Below are 20,910 nucleotides of genomic sequence, written 5' to 3' on the forward strand. Positions count from 1 at the left end.
GATAACAGAGTTTGAGTAAACAGCAGCCACTATTTTAGGAATGGATTATCCCTCCACAGCAGCTTGAAGGATTTTTAAAAAATGTTTTGCTGTTTGAATCTCTGATTATTGGCTGATTTTTGATACACTGATATTTTCCGTTCTCATTGCAACTGTTTTCTGTTAAGATTCAATTTACAGGCAGATAGACTTTTCTATAGAAAACATTCTGCAAATATGTTTATCATTATATATTTAGAGATTACAATAAATATCTGCCAATCTACATTTTTAAAATCATATTTATTTATAAAGATGCTTTGATCCTGTAAAAAAGAAAAAAAAATGCTTGATTTCTATTATCATCATCTTTTAATGTTTCTTGCTCCTTAAATCAAAATATTGTACTGTATTGTTGCTTGATGGGTCATCCGCTCTTGTTAATTTTAAATGTGCTTAAAGGTCTCCTACATTTATTTAGGAAGACATTGCGGTTCAAAAGTCCAAAAACATGCAAATAAGGTGGTTCTAAATTTCACATAGCTATGAATGTGTTTGTATATGGTTTTCTATCATTGTTTGGACAGTGAAAAGGTACTAATTATTTTTTAAGGTGAACAAAACAAACTGGACACTCAAGTCTCTATAAATAACCACTCTTAACTGCAGTTTCCATGTAATATAAGATAATTGCTTTTGGGTCAGTTTTGTGCAAAAATATATAAAAAAACCTAATGATTTCAAAGACTGTAAGATAAAAGGATATTTTAATCCTTCCCTTCCTATCAAGTCAGTGCTGCATTTGTTCATTCTAACTCAGTATTGGATGGATTTGTGATGAAGACTTTTCATGCAAATAGCATCAGCATGCTGTTGGAATAACTCTGGACTCCACAACAAACAAATGAATTTACATTTTGAACAATGCAATAAAATTTAATCTGTGCAAAATATTAAATCTGCATTAAATAATCTAACTTTCAGAAGCTTTATTTTGTGTTGTTTCATAAATGTGTACTGTTACTATGGGTACTCAAACTTGTGTTTAGACACTATATGAATAATATAATGGAATCCTTCACACAGATTTGTAAAAATTAAACTTTAAAGCTATTTGAAAAATTAGGTTTGCACATTGTGTTTAATCTAACTTCCCAACGCTCCTGCACTCCCAAGATAAATGTTGGTCTTCATCCAGCCATGTTGACCACAGTCTCAGTTATTTTAAGACATTTAACATAAATTCCATATGACTGCGTATAATCAGGTTATTCAATTATTTTAGCAGTTTATTACTTTGTTAAGATCAGTATCTGCTTTACTTTATTGGTATGTTCTTTTTGTTTTTTTAGTTTGTTTTCATATGCCCCAGTTGAGATGTTAGGACGACAAGATAAGATAGATAGATAGATAGATAGATAGATAGATAGATAGATAGATAGATAGATAGATAGATAGATAGATAGATAGATAGATAGATAGATAGATAGATAGATAGATAGATAGATAGATAGATAGATAGATAGATAGATTTGGAGGAAGGTAAACAATGCTTCACCTCTTTTACTCCAGAAACATTTCAGTATATGTGTAAGATATTTCTCTTTGAGCTCACTTTGCAATTGGGGATATTTTATGTTTATATACAGTAGTGATTGTTTTGGGGCAATTTGTCTGTATGAGCTGTGTAGGCTTTTACAGGGTCTTACTTAAAAAAATTGCCAACAACAAACAGAAAAAAAGAAAACTTTAACGTATAATGCTGGGATAAAGTGGTGCTAAAAATATGAAAATCATGGCCCCTGAGGAAGAGCTCTAAAGATGTGTGAGTGAACTTAATGTTGACCTTGTTTAGTTTTGATGCTTATATATATATATATATATATATATATATATATATATATATATATATATATATATAAGTAGTGTGTTCTCTCAATGCTGGTGTTAAAGGAGAATTCCGGTTTTTTACACTTTTAGCCCATTTTCTGTAGTGTCCAGGATGAAATCGAATGATCGACACCAAAATTTTGACAATTGGTCCTGTCTCTGCTTTTTGGCTCATGCAGAATCCCCCCCTGGCTGCTTCAGAATGTTCTGGGATTTACAAAATGCTAAATAAAACAAGACAGGAACGGTTTTTCTTCACGAAACTTTTTTTGGAACGTCATTGAACAGCGCTGACGACCCGGTGAGTAGCATATTTTAAAAAAAGAACGTTTAAGGTTGTTTTAAGGACATTATCGGACATGCTCTATGGAAGCCATTCTGAAGCAGCCAGGGGTGGATTCTAAATGAGCCAAAAAGCAGAGACAGGACCAATTGTCAAAATTTTGGTGTCGATCATTCGATTTCATCCTGGACACTACAGAAAATGGGCTAAAAGTGTTAAAAACCGGAATTCTCCTTTAAGGAGTTTTCTTAAACTTGGCAAAATATGTGACCTCCCTGATCAAGAGTTAATTCATTAGCATTAACATCCAGTTTGTTAACTTATTTCAGCAGAATGCTGCAATGTCTCCTTTAGATACATACCTCTACAGTTTTCTCAAAGTCACCAGAGCCACATTATGCACTGCAGTAGAGGCTGCTCTGCAGCTTTGGTTTATAGGGAGCACGGCGCGTGCGTGGAGGATGGTGACGATGACGCCACGAGCAGGAGCAGATCAGAGGAGCAGCAGACAGCAGCAGCAGCAGCAGCAGCGCCATCACAGGGAGCTCCGTGCAGGTTGAAGGCCGACTCTCCGCTCCTCTGCTCTCCTCTCCAGGCTCCCCTCAGATGCTCCGGCTCGCTGACAGCATGTCCGGCTTCTTCCCCGCCCTGCTCTCGGTTCTTCTCACCGGGCTCGCGGCCGCTGCGTCTTCTGATCTGTTTGACAATCAGCTGGGTGACATCAATTATTGCAAAAAGCAATGCCAGCTCACCATCAAAAACAAAAGCCCCGCTAAAGTAAGTTATTCCTGTGTGTTCGGCTGACTCTGCAGGGAAAATCACAGCACTTGTTATTGTGACCTATATTTCAACAGCGACAGAACCACTTTTTATAATGACCTATATATCTTAGTGTAACATGCATGTCTTATTTGGAATTGAGGAAGATAAAAAAAATTCTTCGCGTATGTAGATCCAGGCTTGGCTTATTTCTTTGCATCTTCTTGGATGCTTTGTAAGGCGCGCATATAGGCCGAAAAGATGCAGCCTGTCTGCTCCCAAAGGCATGTCCAAGACGTGGACTGCATTCAGGCTCATCGAGTGATTTAACCTCCTCAGCACTGCACCACTGACCGACTGGGATCAGGTGTCACACCATTAAGTCATCTCAGGGTAGATCTGAGCTCCACAGAAGGAACCAACCCCGAGCAGACTTTTAGATGAAGGTGTACATTGGTGAGTTAATGCGGTTATGCAGCATCGGATGCTTTCATCCCCTCTCTCCTCCCTCTGCTCATCAGCTGCCTTCAGGTGTTCAGACATCCTGCAAGGCTGCAAGGAGCACACCTGCAAAACACATTTAGTGCAACGCCACAGAGCTGTGAGTGTACATGACTAAATTGGATTAATGCAAATTGATTTCATTCATCCTGTGGTGGGAAAAAAGCATTAGAACAAAAGGTAACATGTGCATGTTAAAAAACCAACATAGTTCGTATCTTATCTAATAATAATAATAATAATGATAATAATAATAATAATAATAATATAATAATACTTTGGACTTGTAGTGCACTTTGTATTTAAACAAATCCCAAATTGCTACATAGTAAAACAGGTAAAACAGATATATATATATATATATAGCCTATATATATATATATATATATATATATATAAATGTAGAGCATGAGAAATAAAAAATAAAGACAATATAAAAAAGGGGGAAGAGTTCAATTTAAAGCTCTCCTAAAAGGAGAGCTAAAAAAAAAACATCCAGAAAACATCCAGAAAAGAAACCCTGAGTAAACACGCTGAGAGGGGAAAAAAACTGCAGCAAAGGTCTGTCTCTCCTGTGCTGACACTGGACACTAGAGGATGCTGTTTCTCCCTTTAGCAGAGAACATCTACAGAACATCACATTAAACTCTTCACAAGTGTAAAACTGCTTGCTCATTACCACTGGTTTTCCCTGACAGAGTCAGGAAGTCTGTCATAAACTGCAGAGGACAGGCCATAATACGACAGCCGCACTGTGTCATTAGCAGATGCCGTGGTCCATCCGTGTCACATCGCCAAACAAACTTTCTCCCACACTACCAGGGGATGTTTCTAATTTTGCATCCGTCTCTGTCTCTCTGGTAGGACTCCATAATGAACGCCTGTCACCGCGGCTGCCGCCTCTACTCCATCTGCCAGTTCGTCAATGGGGACGCCGGGTTTAATACCAGCAAGGAGGAGTGTCAGGGAGGTGAGTCAGTGTGGCGCTCTGTGCCAAGGAATATTTGTGCTTTTGAGTTTGGCTTTTACAAGCATAATTTCTTGCAGAATTTGCATAAAGAATGCAGACTGATATCTATGTAACTGGTTCAGTAGATGTATTGATATTATCTTGCAGCTTGTCCAAAACCCATAGCTGTTTATCTCTATGCTTTTCTTCACTGATTCTTTGTTCTTTCCCCTTTTTTTATTTTTTGCTTTATCCTGCCAATAGTCAAAAGTGTCCTGTTTTTCATGCAGCTTGCCAGGAGGCATACATCAAGCTGCTGGAGCAAGAGGCCTGCAGCACCGGCTGTGCCAGCCAACCCTCTGAACCTGAGATCATGAGGAGGAAGGTGAGAAAAGCTGCTCTGCACCCAATACATTTACACTCCTATACCTATGTGCACCTCATGCTGCTTTCAAAGTCAGTATGAGTCTTTTGGCATGTCTGAGAATCACCATCGCATGCACAGAAAAACAGCGGAGGTCAGCCAGTCTGTTTGACCTGTTCTTGCTTCATTTGCAGTTGAGGGCCATGACTTTGCGCCCCAAGCCCCCCTCTGTGATGGAGGCTGTGTCCAGCTGGTGCAATGATATCGTCAGCTCGGCCCAGAGCTTTATTTCCTCCACCTGGACCTTCTACCTGCAAGCTGACGATGGGAAGGTTGTGGTTTTCCAGGTAAGATACCCAGCAGGGTTATTTAATTATATACATATATTAAAAAAGTTCAATCTAAAGGGAAAACCTTTAAAGCAATGTCAAAATATATCTGCCTGTTGTCTCTTTTGTACAGCATTATGACCAGTATTAGGCAAGTGACTTACAAAATGTAAAATATAAAATTTTCCAAGTTACCTTTGTTAGAAAGTACTATATTTCTTTACTATATTGCAATCTGTGTAAATTACTGATTTTTTTTATTCCCTTTGCACGCCTTTAGTAAAAAATAAAGGCTGCATAAATGTTTCAGTTAATTATGACAAATCACTACACGCCTTTATTACAAAGGTAATTTGTCATAATTAGCAGAAACACAAAAATGTAATGATGTGAAATAATTTAACAACAAAAACCTTCACATTGAATGACACAAGCTCGCTTTCTTTTCCTCATTAATTAGCTGCTGAGTTAAGTTTGGCTGCACAATGTTTACCAAAAAAGTTTCCTTCAACTGAAACGTGACAGCAGGTTGTACTATTTCAATATTAACATCGATGTTAACAATCAGTTTTTGTATAGCCACATTGAAAATGGTGAAATGATTGTTGAAGCCATCTTGCCCCCTTCTCCTTCTAACGGTTTTAAAAGACTCTTCTTTTCCTGTTTTTAAAACGGTCTTCTCCTTTTGTTTTAAAACTGTTATAAAGCAAGTTTTGTAAAAAAAAAAGAAGAAAAAAAAACACACGTTCTTTTCCTCTTTATTTCAGCTGTTGGCCATGGGTTGTTTTTTCAAAACCAACAGTTAGGATTGTAACTTTAAGTAACTGTAATAATATTACAAAACTTAGTTTACAGTGCATTATATTACTCTGTGAATGTCTGAACATTACGGTAATTTCAATTCAATTCAATTTTAATTCAGTTTATTTATATAGCACCGATTCACAAACCATGTCATCTCAAGGCCCTTTACAGTTCACCAGATCATCCAGTCAAATTGATTCAAAGTTTTCTATCTAAGGAAAACCAGTTGATTGCATCAATTCATTGACTCAAAGGCAATCCCTTACACTAAGCATGCTTGTAGCGACAGTAGAGAGGAAAAACTCCCTTTTAACAGGAAGAAACCTCCAGAAGAACCAGGCTCAGTGTGAGCAGCCATCTGCCGACGCCAACTGGGGTTCAAGGAGACAGAAGCAGAGATGTAAAAGGCGGCCCAATCTAGGACACACACAGCCAGGCAGACAAGCTCTTAGCCAACTTCAATGTCAGAGGAGGAAAAGAGCACATCCAGCCAGTCACAGTCAGAGAAACAGGACTACACTGGAAAAACAGGACAATCTCTAACATCTATAGACAAAGGTGTGGATGGCAGCAGCATAGCTGATATTTCTCTCCAGAATGGTGTCACAGCCAAACAGGAACAGATGAGGTGAAGCTACTATGAGAAAAGGCAGAGAGAACAGAACGTTAGAGATTAAACTAATAGTGGAAGAATAGAGATAGAATGAAGCAAAATGAGGAAATAGGGGTCCCTATGTCCTCCAGCAGTCTAAGCCTATAGCAGCATAACTATAAAGATATATCAGGATAACCTGTGTCAATCTAACTATAAGCTTTATCAAAAAGGAAAGTTTTAAGCCTACACTTAAAAGTAGACAGGGTGTCGGACTTAAACTGGTAGTTGGTTCCACAGGAGAGGAGCCTGATAACTAAAGGATCTTCCTCCCATTCTATCTTTAGAAATTCTAGGAACCACTAGTAAACCTGCAGAGTGAGAGCAAAGTGCTCTGTTAGGAACATAAGAACAATCATATCTCTGATAGAATATGGAGCTTTGCCATTTAAGGCTTTATATGCAAGAAGGAAGAATTTATATTGTATTCTTGATGTGTAATGTGTTACTTATTAATGCGTTACTCCACACACTGATTATTACAAATATTCACATCACTCAAGTTAATTAAAAAAAGGTCCAGTCACAATAATCAGGTTAAGACCCTATCGTAACAACATGAAAAGTATTGAGCCTCTTACAAACTTCTTACCTCTGTGCTTTCCCCCCCAGACCTGAATAATTGATTTTAGATGTAAATTTAACCTCCCCACAAGAAGGTGTTTTGTTTGATGACTTAATTTTTCAAACAAACAAGTCCTGATTCCATGAATAAGTTGGTAAATCACGAATGAACTGTGATTAACAGATAAAAAAAAAAATATATATATATATTTTTTAAATTCTGTAAGATTTTGTATGATACCACTTAAAATGTAAGATACCACTGTTTCTGTAAGATACCCCTTAAAAAGAAGCCCCCCAACAGCATTGAGGAGACATGCATAAAAAGGTCAGAAAAAGAAAAAAGATGTCAATGACATCTATCAGGTTGGAAAGGTTTCCAGTGGCACTGACTCAAACCACAGTGAGACCCATTATCCAATAATGGAGAAAACATGGAGCAATACTGAACATTCCCAGGAGTGGCTAGCCTGCCAGTGTTTGTTTAAAGAGAGCACAGACAACTCATTCATCAGGTCACAGTAAAAACCAGAACATCAGAAAATCTGCAAGCTTAACATGCCACCATTAATGTCCAGTTTTATGATTCAACATTAAGGAAAACAGTGGACAATAAGGCCATCCATGGAGATGGTTGAAGGTGAAAATTACTTCTGACCAATGAAAGCACAAAGGGCCTGATATTAAGAAGTTCTGTGCTTGCTAATAAAGGTTTCTTCATGCAGCGCCAATCTTCAGAGAAGGAGCAAAGTGATTTGTGTTTGCAATTCAGCAGACTGCTGAATTTATTTAGTATTTTTAGTGTCTGTGCCTTCATTGACATGCAGATCAACATTTAATGAAAAAACCAAGCAATCTCATTAGCGGAGGATATGAAAACGTAAAAATGTACCATCTGCAAAGTTTATTTTTATTTTCATAGGAGATACAATTTTAGCTGCAGTTTTTGCAACTTTTTCACTGTTTCTGATTCAGGTGCAAACTGAAGCAAAAATATCTGCAGTTATTGTAGCCACAAGTAAAGCATTGTTACAATGCTTCATTAGTAGAAAACATGCATCCAAACATATTTGGACTGTCAAAAATAACAATAGTAGAATAATATTTATAAAGAAATAAAATATCCATGCAGGTTGGCACAGATTAATTCACTAGGATGGCTGATTGCAGTCAACCACAAACAACAACAAAAAAGACTGAACTTAAATATTGTTGCTTGTTTATAAAAAAAAGAACATGCACAAAATCAAATCAATCACATCTGTTACTAGATGCACTATAAATATCATTAGTATTATTATTATTTTATTGTTACCAGTGTTACCTATATTGCTATGGCTTTGAACCTCATCTTTCTTTTACGTCTCTCTAACTACCTGTAGAAAATTAATGGGGGAATTCAAATTTCTTTACGTCTTGACATTTGAGCAGCAATCTGTCTAGATCATCCGCAACATGCTTACTTAGTGCATGTACTAAAAAAAAAAAAAAAAAAAGTCTACATGCAATTTAGCTGAATCTATTCTGAATCTTTGAAACTCAGACCCAAACTGTCTTAAATGTTCCAAAACAAATCTTGATTCCTGAAGTTTTTGGTAAGGTATCCTATGGATACCTTAGATAAACTGTAACACAATGTTTATCTTGTTTATGGTTACCTTTTGGGATGTTAGTCAGTGGAGAATGAACTATTTTTGTTTAAAACAAACCCATTTATAGTGCTGTAAAATATTTTTGCCTAATCCTGCATTGTATGAAACAGGCCAGAACACAATCATCAATGCTCATCAATGTGATTAACATAAGCAGTGCTATATAGAATGGTTTGACCGCATAAAAAAAAAAAAAAAAACATATCATCTGCATACTTATAGAGGGAATTCAGAAATAGAAAAAAAAAATATAACCTCTGACTCTTTAGTTTAGAGCAGGTTGTTGAAATTGAAGCTGCATGTCCCTTGGCCCCAGGGTGGACACAGTGGCAGTCCATTGGCATATATGAAGTTGCAGTGACAAATAACTATTCTTATTGTTTAAAAAATCAGCTTAAAAATATTGAAATCCAGAAATGTGAACTTATTCAGAAAATAAAATGACCTGATTCAGTGTACTGATGGTACTTTTCATCTGATAAATGAGGCTCATTCTAATTGAGATGAGATGCACCTTTATATAGTGGCCAGCACAGATTGAAGTAATCCGAAATGTTTGCACTTGTGCACTCATTTGATTTGCAAAATGGTCAAATCTTCCCCCGTACAATATGATAAACGATTGTATAAGATGAAAGTCTTTAGAGTCAATTTTACTGTTTTTTAGTGGAAACTTCATATGTGCTCTCCCTCTTGAGAGCAGAGCAGGCCCAGGGCATAAGCGACCAAAGCTGGAGGCCTTCCACAAAACTGAAATTTAATAAAGACCTAAGATCTAACATGTTTATCTTTGTTTATATAGAAGCAGGATGACATAAAATTTAGCAGAGACAAAATAAAACATTTCAAGGTGGGACAATTTGGATTTGTCAAATTTTCTTTGCAAAAGTGCATACAATATTCCTCACAAGTAAAATGATTTTGTTGCAATGGTTACAATTTTTGACCTTGGGCCAGCCCGTTTGGGTAGGAAAAAGCATGACGTTCACTGAGCTTTTGTATTCTTTTTACATTAATCTATAACCAAAAGAATAAACACCAATCAGGGAAGAAAGTATACATTTCTTTAAGCTTGACTTTAAGATTGACTTTCATTTTCAGATTTAGAACCTCAGATATTAAAAGGAAAATAGGGGGTGATTCCATAAATAAAGATCTCACCCAGAGTTTCTTAAATAGCTAAGAAAACAATAAATACTAGGTGATTTGGTTAGACACAATAATACAATTGTGGCCTGATTGTTTTAAAGTTAGTGCACAATCATATAGGTTCTGGGGGAAAAAAAGCTAAAACATAAAAAAATGTTTGCAAAATAAACAGCAGCCTTTACTTACTGGAAAAGCATAAAGCATTGCATTAATTTAGGTAAAACAAGATTATCTTCATCCACTGTGATTGGAGCTGATTTATAAACATGCTAATCTTATGCTTGCACTGTAAACTTATACTTAAAATCCAAACAAAGCTTATAATAAGGCTTTTGTCTTTTAGACATTAGGTTGGAAAAAAAAAGATTTAGCTTTAAACTAAAAAAACACCCCAATTTATTATCTTAAAGTTCAGCAGTAAAGAATTGAAAAGGTCTCTCGGATGAAATGCAAAATGTTGTCTGGAAAACTTCACCTGCATGACCTGGATGACTGGGTATCTTCACAGATAGGTTCAGCAGTAAAAGATGCAAATAATCAGAGCTTCTGGTTTATTCAGTTAATTTGTTTACATAACAGAATCAAAGCTAACTAATATGACATGTTGTCTTTTCATCTCTTTCCAAGTAATTGTTTTTCCAATAAAAAACTCTATTTTGATGAATTTCCATGGCATGCTACATCTATATCCCTCCTGTCTGTTATTTATAAAAACCAACAACAATCAAGCTCAAACTAAACGTTGCAACAATAATATAATCTTACAATTCAAGCAGCGATTTTATTTAAAATAAATTGAGATTAAATTAAACATGATTTCACCATTAAAACCCTTTAACTTTAAAAGCTTATCTCTACCAAACACAAACTGGTGAGCTGAACTAAATCAAAGGTGATATTACTTTTTTTCCTAATCTTTACTAAACCTACAGCATTAAAAGGCCACCAGTCTGTTTATAACTGAATCTCAGTGTAAATCAAGCTTTAATGTGTAGACTATATTGGTTTGCTAAAGAACTAACAGCATCATAAAGAACAAGTAACACAGGAAGCAGAGACAGATTAGGGATACAGCTGTTAACAAGTTTAAAGCAAGGTTAGGTAATGATGCATTATTTCTGGCTGTAGACATCTACAGTTATACATAATTGTTCAAATCATCATTAGAAAACAGGAAAGGGGAACACAGAATCAACCTACCCAGATGGAATAGATGACCCATGGTAACTCTGGAGGAGCTGCAGAGACACACAGCTCAAGTGGAAAAAGTTGTTGACAAGACAACTATAAGTTATCCTATATAGAAATCTATACTTTTAGAAAAAGTAGAGAGAGAAAACTGGTGTTGTTGTTAGAAAACTATGGGAAGTAAGTTACAGTTTCTCAGAGGCAACTAAGCAAGCATACCAGAAGGTTTTCTGTTCAGGAAAAGTCAATATTTAGCTTTTTGTTCTGCATGCATTCATGTTTTCGGATGGTCCAGTCAAAATTTATTGACAGACAATCTCCTTTTTTTCTGCCCAAGGTTGAGTTATAGTGGGAAAAGTTGGCAGAAAAATCCCCCCCAAAGACTTTCTGCAGTGAAAAGTTAGCCACAGAGTGGAAGGTGTATGAATGCACATCAGTCATTTTTAGATTATTTTTTACTTCCCCTTCACTGCACTCTTTATACTACCTTGTGTTGGTCATAAACATGAATTTTCAGAAAATACATTAAAGCAAAGCAGATCCTTAAAGATGATCTAACTTAATTCTTCGTGCTTCTTGTTAAAATTATGAATTATACCGTTGATTTTATGAAATTTGTAGCTTTCTATGTGAGTTTTAAAGATTCTTTCCAAATTAACGATAACTCAATAAAAGACCTATGCATTACAGCTATGAAAAAATTTGCTTTGTTAACCCATAAGGCTGCTCCGTCACACCCAGTGGTTTAAAAAGCTGACCAAAAACCTGCATCTCTGTCAAGTGTTTTTCTGTTTGGATGACAGTTTTAGCTGTATAATTAAATGTTTCAGGGGAAAATGATAGTGTTTATGTGCTCTAACCCATGTGGAAATGCTTCTGTATTATAAAGGGTCTACTTCATGTGGGAATTCTGCGTTACGTGTCAGGTTCAGTGTGCTTGGCTGTCAGGCCTCAAATCAGAAAGAGCAATGCTCCCAGCTCAGAGCTGCTTTTGGACTTGGTGATGGATGTTTGATCTCTGTGGCACTTTGCATGCAGGACACAACTGTGGATGGAAGCTTGCATTGGCAGGGCAGTAGGGAGGCTATCAGGGCTATGTTTGGCTTGCAGCTGGTACACTGCCAAAAAGGTGACAGATTGAGATTTAAAAAAAAAGGGAAATATCCGACATGCTGAGGGATGGCAAAGGTGGGAAACGTTTCCTGAAAGACAAATTACAGTAAGTGAGTATTGACAAAGTACTGACTACCTATTTAAAGCCCTTTCCATGTTTATGTATATTTTTATTTTCCAAGAAGAAATATACATTTGGGATCAGATACTTACTTTATAACCACATTTTTTTGTTTAAATGACGTAAAATGTTTCCATTTTTCAAATGCCAAAATAATGAGACCCGGATTTCTATGTTTGAACACACTCTCTTAGTATAAACTGTATGTCCTGTTGTCCTTAAACCATTTTATAACAAATCTGATGATATGATTAGATCCCAACAAAACATTTTTGCCCAAGTTTTAAGTTACTTGGGGAACATAATGTTCTTTTCCCATTAAGTTATCTATTTCATCAAGTGCACCATTCCCTCTCCCATCAAGCCCCCACAAAACATGATGCTGCCACCTCCGTGCTTCACCATTGGATTATGTTCTTAGTTTGTTATGTTGTTTTTTTTCGTTATTTTAAATAGATTGCAGTACATGTTTGCTAATATTAAAGCTTTAAATTAGATTCTTTGAACTGACCATTATCAATGATAACTATTATCTGGTAGAAGTTGGTCACGATACCATTAACTTGTTAGAAATTAAAAGAAATAATGAGAGGTAGGAGCTAAGTGAGAGATATGCTCTGTTTTAGAAGAATATAGCAATTTAACATAGCTCAAAAAAAAATGCTCTTATTACTGACACTCCACTATGTTTGTGGAATTTCTTTTTCAGTATGTATGTTTTCTCCTAATAGGCTGATTTGATGGATCCACTAATTGAATAATCTATCAGAATATATTAAGTTAGTTTTCAACCAATTACAAGACCTGGCAGCTCAGGAAGCTTAGAATCCTGCAGCTTTCAGATGTATTTCTGCCTCACCACACCTGAATTAAGTGATGAAGCTATTAGCATCCCTCTGTAGAACCTGGATGCCTGCTGTAGAGGCAGTTAAGCTGTTTGATTCAAGTGTTTTGGGCCAGAGACGCTAGGCGCTGCGGGACGCTGGTTCTGGAAGATTTGAATTTGCGATAAATTATATATTTGATTGCTAAAACCAGCAGGCTCACCTTATGTAACTCCACAAAATAAATTTTATCTTTATTAATATGTAAGTATCTAATTTCAGCTTTGTGTTTAGTTTTCCCAAACACTCAGCTATGTCCAAATTAAAGCCAATGAATGGTTATTGAAAAGCCACAAATCTTCCAGGTAAGACCTCCAATTCCACCTCTTTTCAACCCAAAGTACATTTGGCTCTTTCTCTGCTGATGCATAAATAATGAAAATTATCATTTCAGTCTACATCACAGTAAAATCACCCCATTTGTCTCTCACGGCATTTTTCACTGGGAACATTTTGCAGCCCTTTTGTATCACTGTCATCTTAGGATAATGAAAGGTTTTTAAAATAAAGTGCAAGATAACATTAAAGTTATTCTAAACGAGGTTCAGACTCAGATTGAACACATAAGAAAACTTCATGAATAAAAAAAAAAGAGGTAATTGGGAGGATTCAGACTGCGGCGGGAGATGACATGCTGTTGTAAATATGTGCACATCTGTGTGTTTATGCTGAGGCCAGCAGAACTATTATTAAAAGTGACTGCAGCGACTGCTGCAAGGGAAGGAGGGTCGGCAGTGGGAAAGCAAAATCGCTTTTTAATGAGTCCTCTGGGTGAACCAAAAGTGAAACAGGAACAATGAAAACAGCGACAACAGGCCAACGGTGTGTTAAAGATGGATTTTTCTAGAAATTACCCTAGTACTAGCTAAAGGCACATTTAAGTCTGTGAAATGGGGAAACAGATAAACATAAAATAAAAACAAAATAACCATATCCTTAATAAACTTAAGGCAGAGTTTAATTGCTTAAATCCTTAAAATCCTTAGGCTAAATTGAAGTGCTTAGAATTTATCTATGAATTGTCACATGCATTGTATTTTAAAAGTGCCCCTCCCCTGAACAAATGTATTTTCTATATGCTTTCCATTCGCATTTAAATGTTTTTGACCCCCCCCCCCACACACACACACACAATTTTCTGTTAAATAAAAAGGAAAACTGGAAAAACATATTCAAACCAACCTGGCTTTGTGTGAAAAGTGATAATCTTTATGCTTGCTGGCTGTGGTTGTGGTTTTCTTTGCATTCCCTTGTTTCGCAGGATTGTTTTATTTCAGATACTTTGTTTTTTAAGAGTAACCAATTCAATTAAATTTCAATTCATTTTATTTTTTTATTTTATTTATTCAGTTTTTACTCATGTTTACTCATATTTTACTCCACCAATTTACAAAGCATGTAATCTCAAGGTATTTTAAGAAAGTCAGCTGATTGCATAGACTCATTGAAAGCAATCCCTCACACCAAGCATGAAAAACTCAATTTTAACGGTAAGAATCCTCCAGCAGAACCAGTGTGAGCCGCCATCTGCTGAGGCCGACTGGGGTTCAAGAAGACAGAAGCAGACATAGAAAAAGTAGCAGAGATACAAAAGCAATTTTAACCAGGATTTTATAGAAGTCCTGCACAAGCTTTACTATCGGATTTAGGTCTAGATTTTGACTAAGCCACACTTTTGACAGCCAATCAGATGTAGACTTGCTTGTAAGCTTCAGGTGCTTTTGTGTCCAAAATAAAAAAATAAATGGGAGAACAACTACATTTTGGTGTTGGTTTCAACATAATAGAGTGGAAATTTAAAGCTTTCATTAAAATTTGACAATTTTTTTTTAAATCAGGGGATTTCGTAAAATACAATAACTGAGAATTTGTGTCATACTTTTAATGCAACCACACAATATTCACAGTGTTAAGAGATGAGTTTGCTGCAACCTCATGCAGTTTACAGTGAATGTTTAAATCATACATTTAGAACAATGGGCTTTGATCTGACATCTATCTATTAATAGAGAGATTATGGATTGTCAGGATAAAGATTGTTAAAGTTTTCTGTCTTTATTTCCATTACTGGCTAAATGCCTCTGTTTGTTTTGTGACCAGAGTCAACCAGAGATGGAGTACTCCATGCCTGAGCTGCAGGCTCCTCGATCCAGTGTGGCTGACAAACCCTGGCCCCAGGTCCACTCCCACACCCAGAGACCCCACGGTAGGGATGTCTTTGTTCCCTAGAATATCTTAGAAAATGTAAAATATAAACACTTTTTTCATATGTTGAAACACAAGCAATAATGGTTTTAGTAGCTATGTCTGTATGTTTAGGGTCCTTGTCTTTTGCAACCTCTAAAATGTTTATCTTCAGGATTTCCCTTTTTTCATTTTTTCATTTACTCTGACAAATTTTCCTGTCCCTGCAGAAGAAAAGCATCATGACAGCATGGTAATTCCATTCCCATGTTTCACCTTGTGGGCAGTATTTTCAGAGTGCTGAGCTGTGTAGAGTGCTTTCAAACCACACTGCATTTTAAAGTATAAGACTAAGAAATGTCCTGTCAACAGATCCTTTTCGCTAAGCTGTGGATTCCTGCAGCTCCTCCAGAGTTACCTTGGCTCTCTGGCCTGCTTATTAGATTTTTCCTCCCGTTGCCCATCCCTTTTGTTGGAGGTCCATGTCCTTATAAAGTTTATAAATTGAAAACTTCCCTTGTGAGATGTTTAAAGCCTGATATATTTTTTAAATAACGGCCCAGTAACAATAGCTGTATTTTCTACCCGTATCACATTTCAGACAGTGCAGTTACAATTAATGATTAGTTGACTGGAAGATCATACATTTTTATTTAGGGATATTATGAATGCCACACCTTTTTATTAATGAAATGCTTGAAAAAACAAAAATTACAATTACAATTACAATTACAATTACAATTACAATCCCATGAAATTCAATAGATATATTTCTGAATGCAATGTGACAAAATGAAAAAAATGTGCACATATGTTGAGCCTAATAATACAAAATATTTTTTCTTCATTGTGTTGCAGGTGTTAAGGGACGAGGACAAAAAGGAGCAGGCAAAGTGGTGGTCAAAGGGAAGCACCCCATCCAGGACATAGAGGATGCTGCAGCTGACCATGACTTCCTGGGCTGCATGTCAAGGTCAGATAGCTTGCTTGAATAAAACACTAAAAAGAGGCCAGATTATTGGTGAATTCACATGCATGACTAATTTAGTCTGAATTTTAATATTGTCCAAGCTTTTATTCCTACTACATTTGAAATGAAACCTTTTGATTTTTGTATTGCATTTTGAAGCGTGTCATAATATTCATCTAAAATATTTTTTACCTGAGATTGTCTTCATATCTGTACATTAGTCTGCCTCTTAGGAATAACATGTTGCTAAAAAGTTATTAATAATTCATAACAGGGCACGATCTTTTTTTTTTTTTTTCATTTTACACTGTTTTATATCACAGCATTTCAGTGAAAATGTTTAAAAATACACAGTTTCACATTTAGGCCAATTGTGACTTCTCAGTGATTCATTGACGCCAAATTTTGACTTCCTCCTATTTTCAGACGTTCAGGCCTTCCAAGGTGGATTTTAGCTGCTTGTCTCTTTCTGTCCATCATGGTCATGCTGTGGCTCAGCTGTGCCAGCCTTGTCACCGCACCGGAGCAACACATCAAGACGCAGGTGCTTATTTAGAAAAACTAGTTCCATTTTTATTCCAGTTTCTCCAGTATTCTCCTGTTCTACCCATAGTTTTTGCTCCCTATTTTAATGTTAGTAGATTCTTAAAAAACAAAAAACAAAATCATAAATGATAAAAAAATAACAATCTACAACATTAGTATAGCAGGAATAATTGTACATATTTTCATACATCTTCTCTCAAAAACAGCCAGAAGGTTTAAGTTGATTTTATTGATACCCATAGGTAAACTTGTTTTGCACTCTGGATAAAGCTAAATTAATCCCAGTATTTCTTTTCGCTCAATAAATCTTTGTAGCTTGTGTTTTTTAGAACTAGTCCATATTAGGCAGCATGTATTTTAGTGATTTAAAACTTTTAAACCTTTCCCTATGTCTCTACTTATTTTGATAATGCTTTTAAATTGTTTGCGATCGGTGATTTGTTTTTTAAAGTGTCCACATGGGTAATATAGGTGCAAAAGAAATCTTCATTAGCAGCAGCACTGATTTAAAAAAATCACTCAGATAAAACTGCCTGTATGCACCTCTTTGCAGATATCAAATACATTAGGGCGACAAATGGTTCACTTTTTTTCACAAATCAAACGAGTAATACTGCTGCATAATGTCAGAAAAACATGCAATTTTAATATCTTTCAAGCGATTCTTCAGGAACAAATAGTTTTTTTACTTGTAAAAGCAATTATCAGTGATAAACAAAATGAATGAATAAATGAATGGGTCTATGCTTTTATTTATATTTTTACATTTTTCTTTTACATTCCTCTCAATACTGGGAAAGGAGAGGGAATCTTTGTGTGTCAGGGTGTCAAGTGTCCTATTTTTCTGCTTATCAAAATATGGGCATCCTAAATGTACGTGTAAAGCCTATTTTCTTTCTTTCTTTTTTCTGAATTGCAAAGCTATGAAACCAGTTTTGTTTATTGTTTTGGCCCTTACTAAATTTTTTGTTAAGTTGTCAGATTTCATATCGATTTTAGTGTTAAAATTGAGCATAGGATTTTAAAATATATGTGGACACAAAAAGTGACAGCATTAATGTTGCCTTTAATATTATTATGGATTAGATTTTTTTTTTTGCTTAAAATATTCGCCTACCTGTACATCTTGTCTTCATACTCTGAATCTTGCACTCCTGTATGTCATTGTGAACAAGTATTGTTTTTTTAGAATAAATGTTGCAGCTTTATCATAAGATCAACATCACTGTACATTAAAGTATAATATGCAGACCCCTGGATTGCCTTATGATGCTGGATGCTTGACACCGAAAGTGAAACCACCTGCTGATTATTTATGCTAATGAATTACTGACCACTTTGAGGTACTCACAGCAAATTGAAACCTCATATCCTGAAGGCTTGTTGATCATTACAAGTGAGAATAAATTAAATAAATAAATAAATACATACATTAATTAATTAAATTAGGAGAGTAAATATGAGTAAATCAAAACAACTTTACAGAGGTGAAAAAGACACTGATATTGCACAAATTTCGCTTAATACTCATTTACCGGTAGATTATACAATGTGTGTTTTAAACAATCTAAATAAACCTTGCCACAGAACTATTAGAGATTCGCTTAGATAACCATGATCTTGTTTGTTTATTGCTTCTATTTCTTTGTGTTTCTTAGCTGAGTATAAACGGAGATAAGGAGTTTATGGAACATGTGCACAAGGTCAACCCGTTCCACCTGAGTCCCATGATAGCTGTCAGCATGAAGCAGTCGGGGGAGATGCAGGAGGCAGGACCACTTCCAGTCAAAGTTGACCTCAGCAAAACCTGTGTGTAGAGAGAAAGCAACTGTTTCTTGTTACTTTTGGTAACCAAATGTAAAACATGTGGCTTGTCATCAATGCACCACTCAGAAAAGTTTTTAAAAAATATTTAATAAAAACCAAGGCTCCATGTCCTGTTATTCAGAACGATCAGTAACATCGTTGTCAGTCGGATACATTTTTCAGTTTTTCATTGTACAGTCCAGGTTTCTGCAAGTACAGCCTCAGATTATCATTATAATATGGCTCGCTCATTGCTTATGAGAAAGACGCAGCCTTGTCTCGCATTGGCACACAAGACGAGCAGGGAGGATAGATTACAGCTGTAAACTCTGCTGTCACTTTTAATGGTGAGTTTGGACAAATGCAGAGATTCATGTTAGATTTAATTTATCTCGTTCTCACAGTGGTGGGATTAATTAAAAACGGCCTCGCTCAGACGATGAAAGATGAAAAGAGGTGGGAGAGAGGGTAGAGGAAAATGAATGAAAGGTGAGCAAAATACTTGACAGCGCTGCAGGAAACAAACACAGTAGCAAATACTCAGTTTATGATCTGTTTACATAATTAACTTTATGAGCTCTTCAGAAATATCAACTTGGCAAACAGCTCGGAAATTGAAAATCCTCTTCTTGACAGCGTTCTCAGGTGAGTAATCCTCACTGGGGAGACAAAAACTAAATTAGCGTCTTCCTGTAATCTAATTCCTGTGTGTGTTTATACAAATCTGCAAAAGCACTCAATCATCTGAGGAGAACAAATTCAAATAGCTGCATCTGGACGTGCTGACTGAAAATGAGGAAAGCCGAACACGTTATTTATTTTATTTTCTATTTATTTTGAATCATCAACAACAGTAATCAGTTAAAATGTTACTGAAGTGCCATGAAGATTTATTACATCACACAACAGAAAGTTTTCTTTGTGTCAAATCATTACAACACAGACTACAGAAAAACACTGGAGAAAGGTTGCATCGGTTATTGTAATAATATAACTATGATTATCATCGATATTATGGCTCTTATATCACTTCAAGACTTTGTAGCTGTTACCTGTGCCATGTGCTTTCTTATAGCTGACTATTTTGTATGTCCTAGGAGCACATATTGAAGAGAACCCCTGTAACAATGTGTAATGCAAAGCTTTGAACATAAACCCTTGTTATTGAACAGAGTTGCAGTCTTAGATAATATAATTTGTTTTTCTGTGTTTTTGGTGTGCTGCAATACTATCATTTAACCCCTGCAGTGTAGACAATTAACCATGCATGTGAGATTGTTTATTATTATTCTTTTTTAATGATAGTTTATTCTAAGCGCTTGCAATGGCAGTAATGACAATTCTCTACTGTGGACTTTTTTCCTTTTTGTGTTCATATTTACATTTAACCTAGAACATAAAAAATGATTTATAGCAAAGACTATTGATTAAAAAAGCCATCTGATCAAATTATGTGCAGCTTCAAGTTGCAGACTACTGGATATGTTTCAAAATATTTGTTCATTTTTACTGTTTATTTCAAATGAAATGATGAAATAAAGTTTTTTTTTTTGCTGTAAATAAACACATTATGCAAGTGAAGGTTTTCTTTTAGTTTAGAAAAAAAGAGTATTTAATAAATGGACGATTTACTTGGTGCGTTCAGTGTCTGTTTTTCCATGTTAATATGCACCATTTCTTATCCTTTACACTTATTTTGTTTTTGCAATAGAAAAAAAAATAAGTGTGCTTTATTGTCATAGTGGGGATATCACCTGTAGTACTTTTTATAGAAATGCATTAATCATTAGATTAAAGGAAAAATGTTTAAAAGCAGCCCATCTACAAAAAATAAATAAATAGAAACAGAATGAATGATAGCATAGATTATAAAATAACTTATAAGGCAGGTCAAAACTGCATATACCGGTAGATAAAATGCAAACAAATACTTAGAAATGATTAATGACCAGATAAAAATTTGCTTAGAATTTTATTGGGGGTATTTGGAGCAGTAATAATAAGGTTTTACAGCAGCTGGGAGGAAGGATCTGCAGCAGTTTAGCTTAATGCACCTATGGTTGGGTAATCTTTCACTAAAGGAGCTATCCAGTTCTTAACAGTTTCATGCATAGAGGGAGAGTCACTGTCCAGCTGTGGTTGTGTTTGTTAGAGTTCATTTTTCTCCCACCACCTGCTCTGCGTCAAGGGGGGCATCCTTGGACATAGCTGGCCTTTCTGATG

General features: G+C 35.7%; 1 protein-coding gene across 1 annotated transcript; it reads left to right on the forward strand.

The window, feature by feature from the left end:
• The first annotated feature begins 2,629 nt into the window (after positions 1-2,629).
• Positions 2,630-20,251, forward strand: tmem59l (transmembrane protein 59-like). The gene is made up of 8 exons (XM_038279044.1): positions 2,630-2,929; positions 4,277-4,382; positions 4,652-4,746; positions 4,920-5,072; positions 15,282-15,387; positions 16,224-16,338; positions 16,762-16,879; positions 18,540-20,251. Exons 1-8 carry the CDS (start codon positions 2,759-2,761, stop codon positions 18,696-18,698), a joined length of 1,023 nt encoding a protein of 340 aa, XP_038134972.1. The 5' UTR covers positions 2,630-2,758; the 3' UTR covers positions 18,699-20,251.
• The last annotated feature ends 659 nt before the right edge of the window (positions 20,252-20,910 follow it).

This window comes from Cyprinodon tularosa, unplaced genomic scaffold (assembly GCF_016077235.1).
Source record: "Cyprinodon tularosa strain WSP-4 unplaced genomic scaffold, ASM1607723v1 ctg147, whole genome shotgun sequence".
NCBI lineage: Eukaryota > Metazoa > Chordata > Actinopteri > Cyprinodontiformes > Cyprinodontidae > Cyprinodon > Cyprinodon tularosa.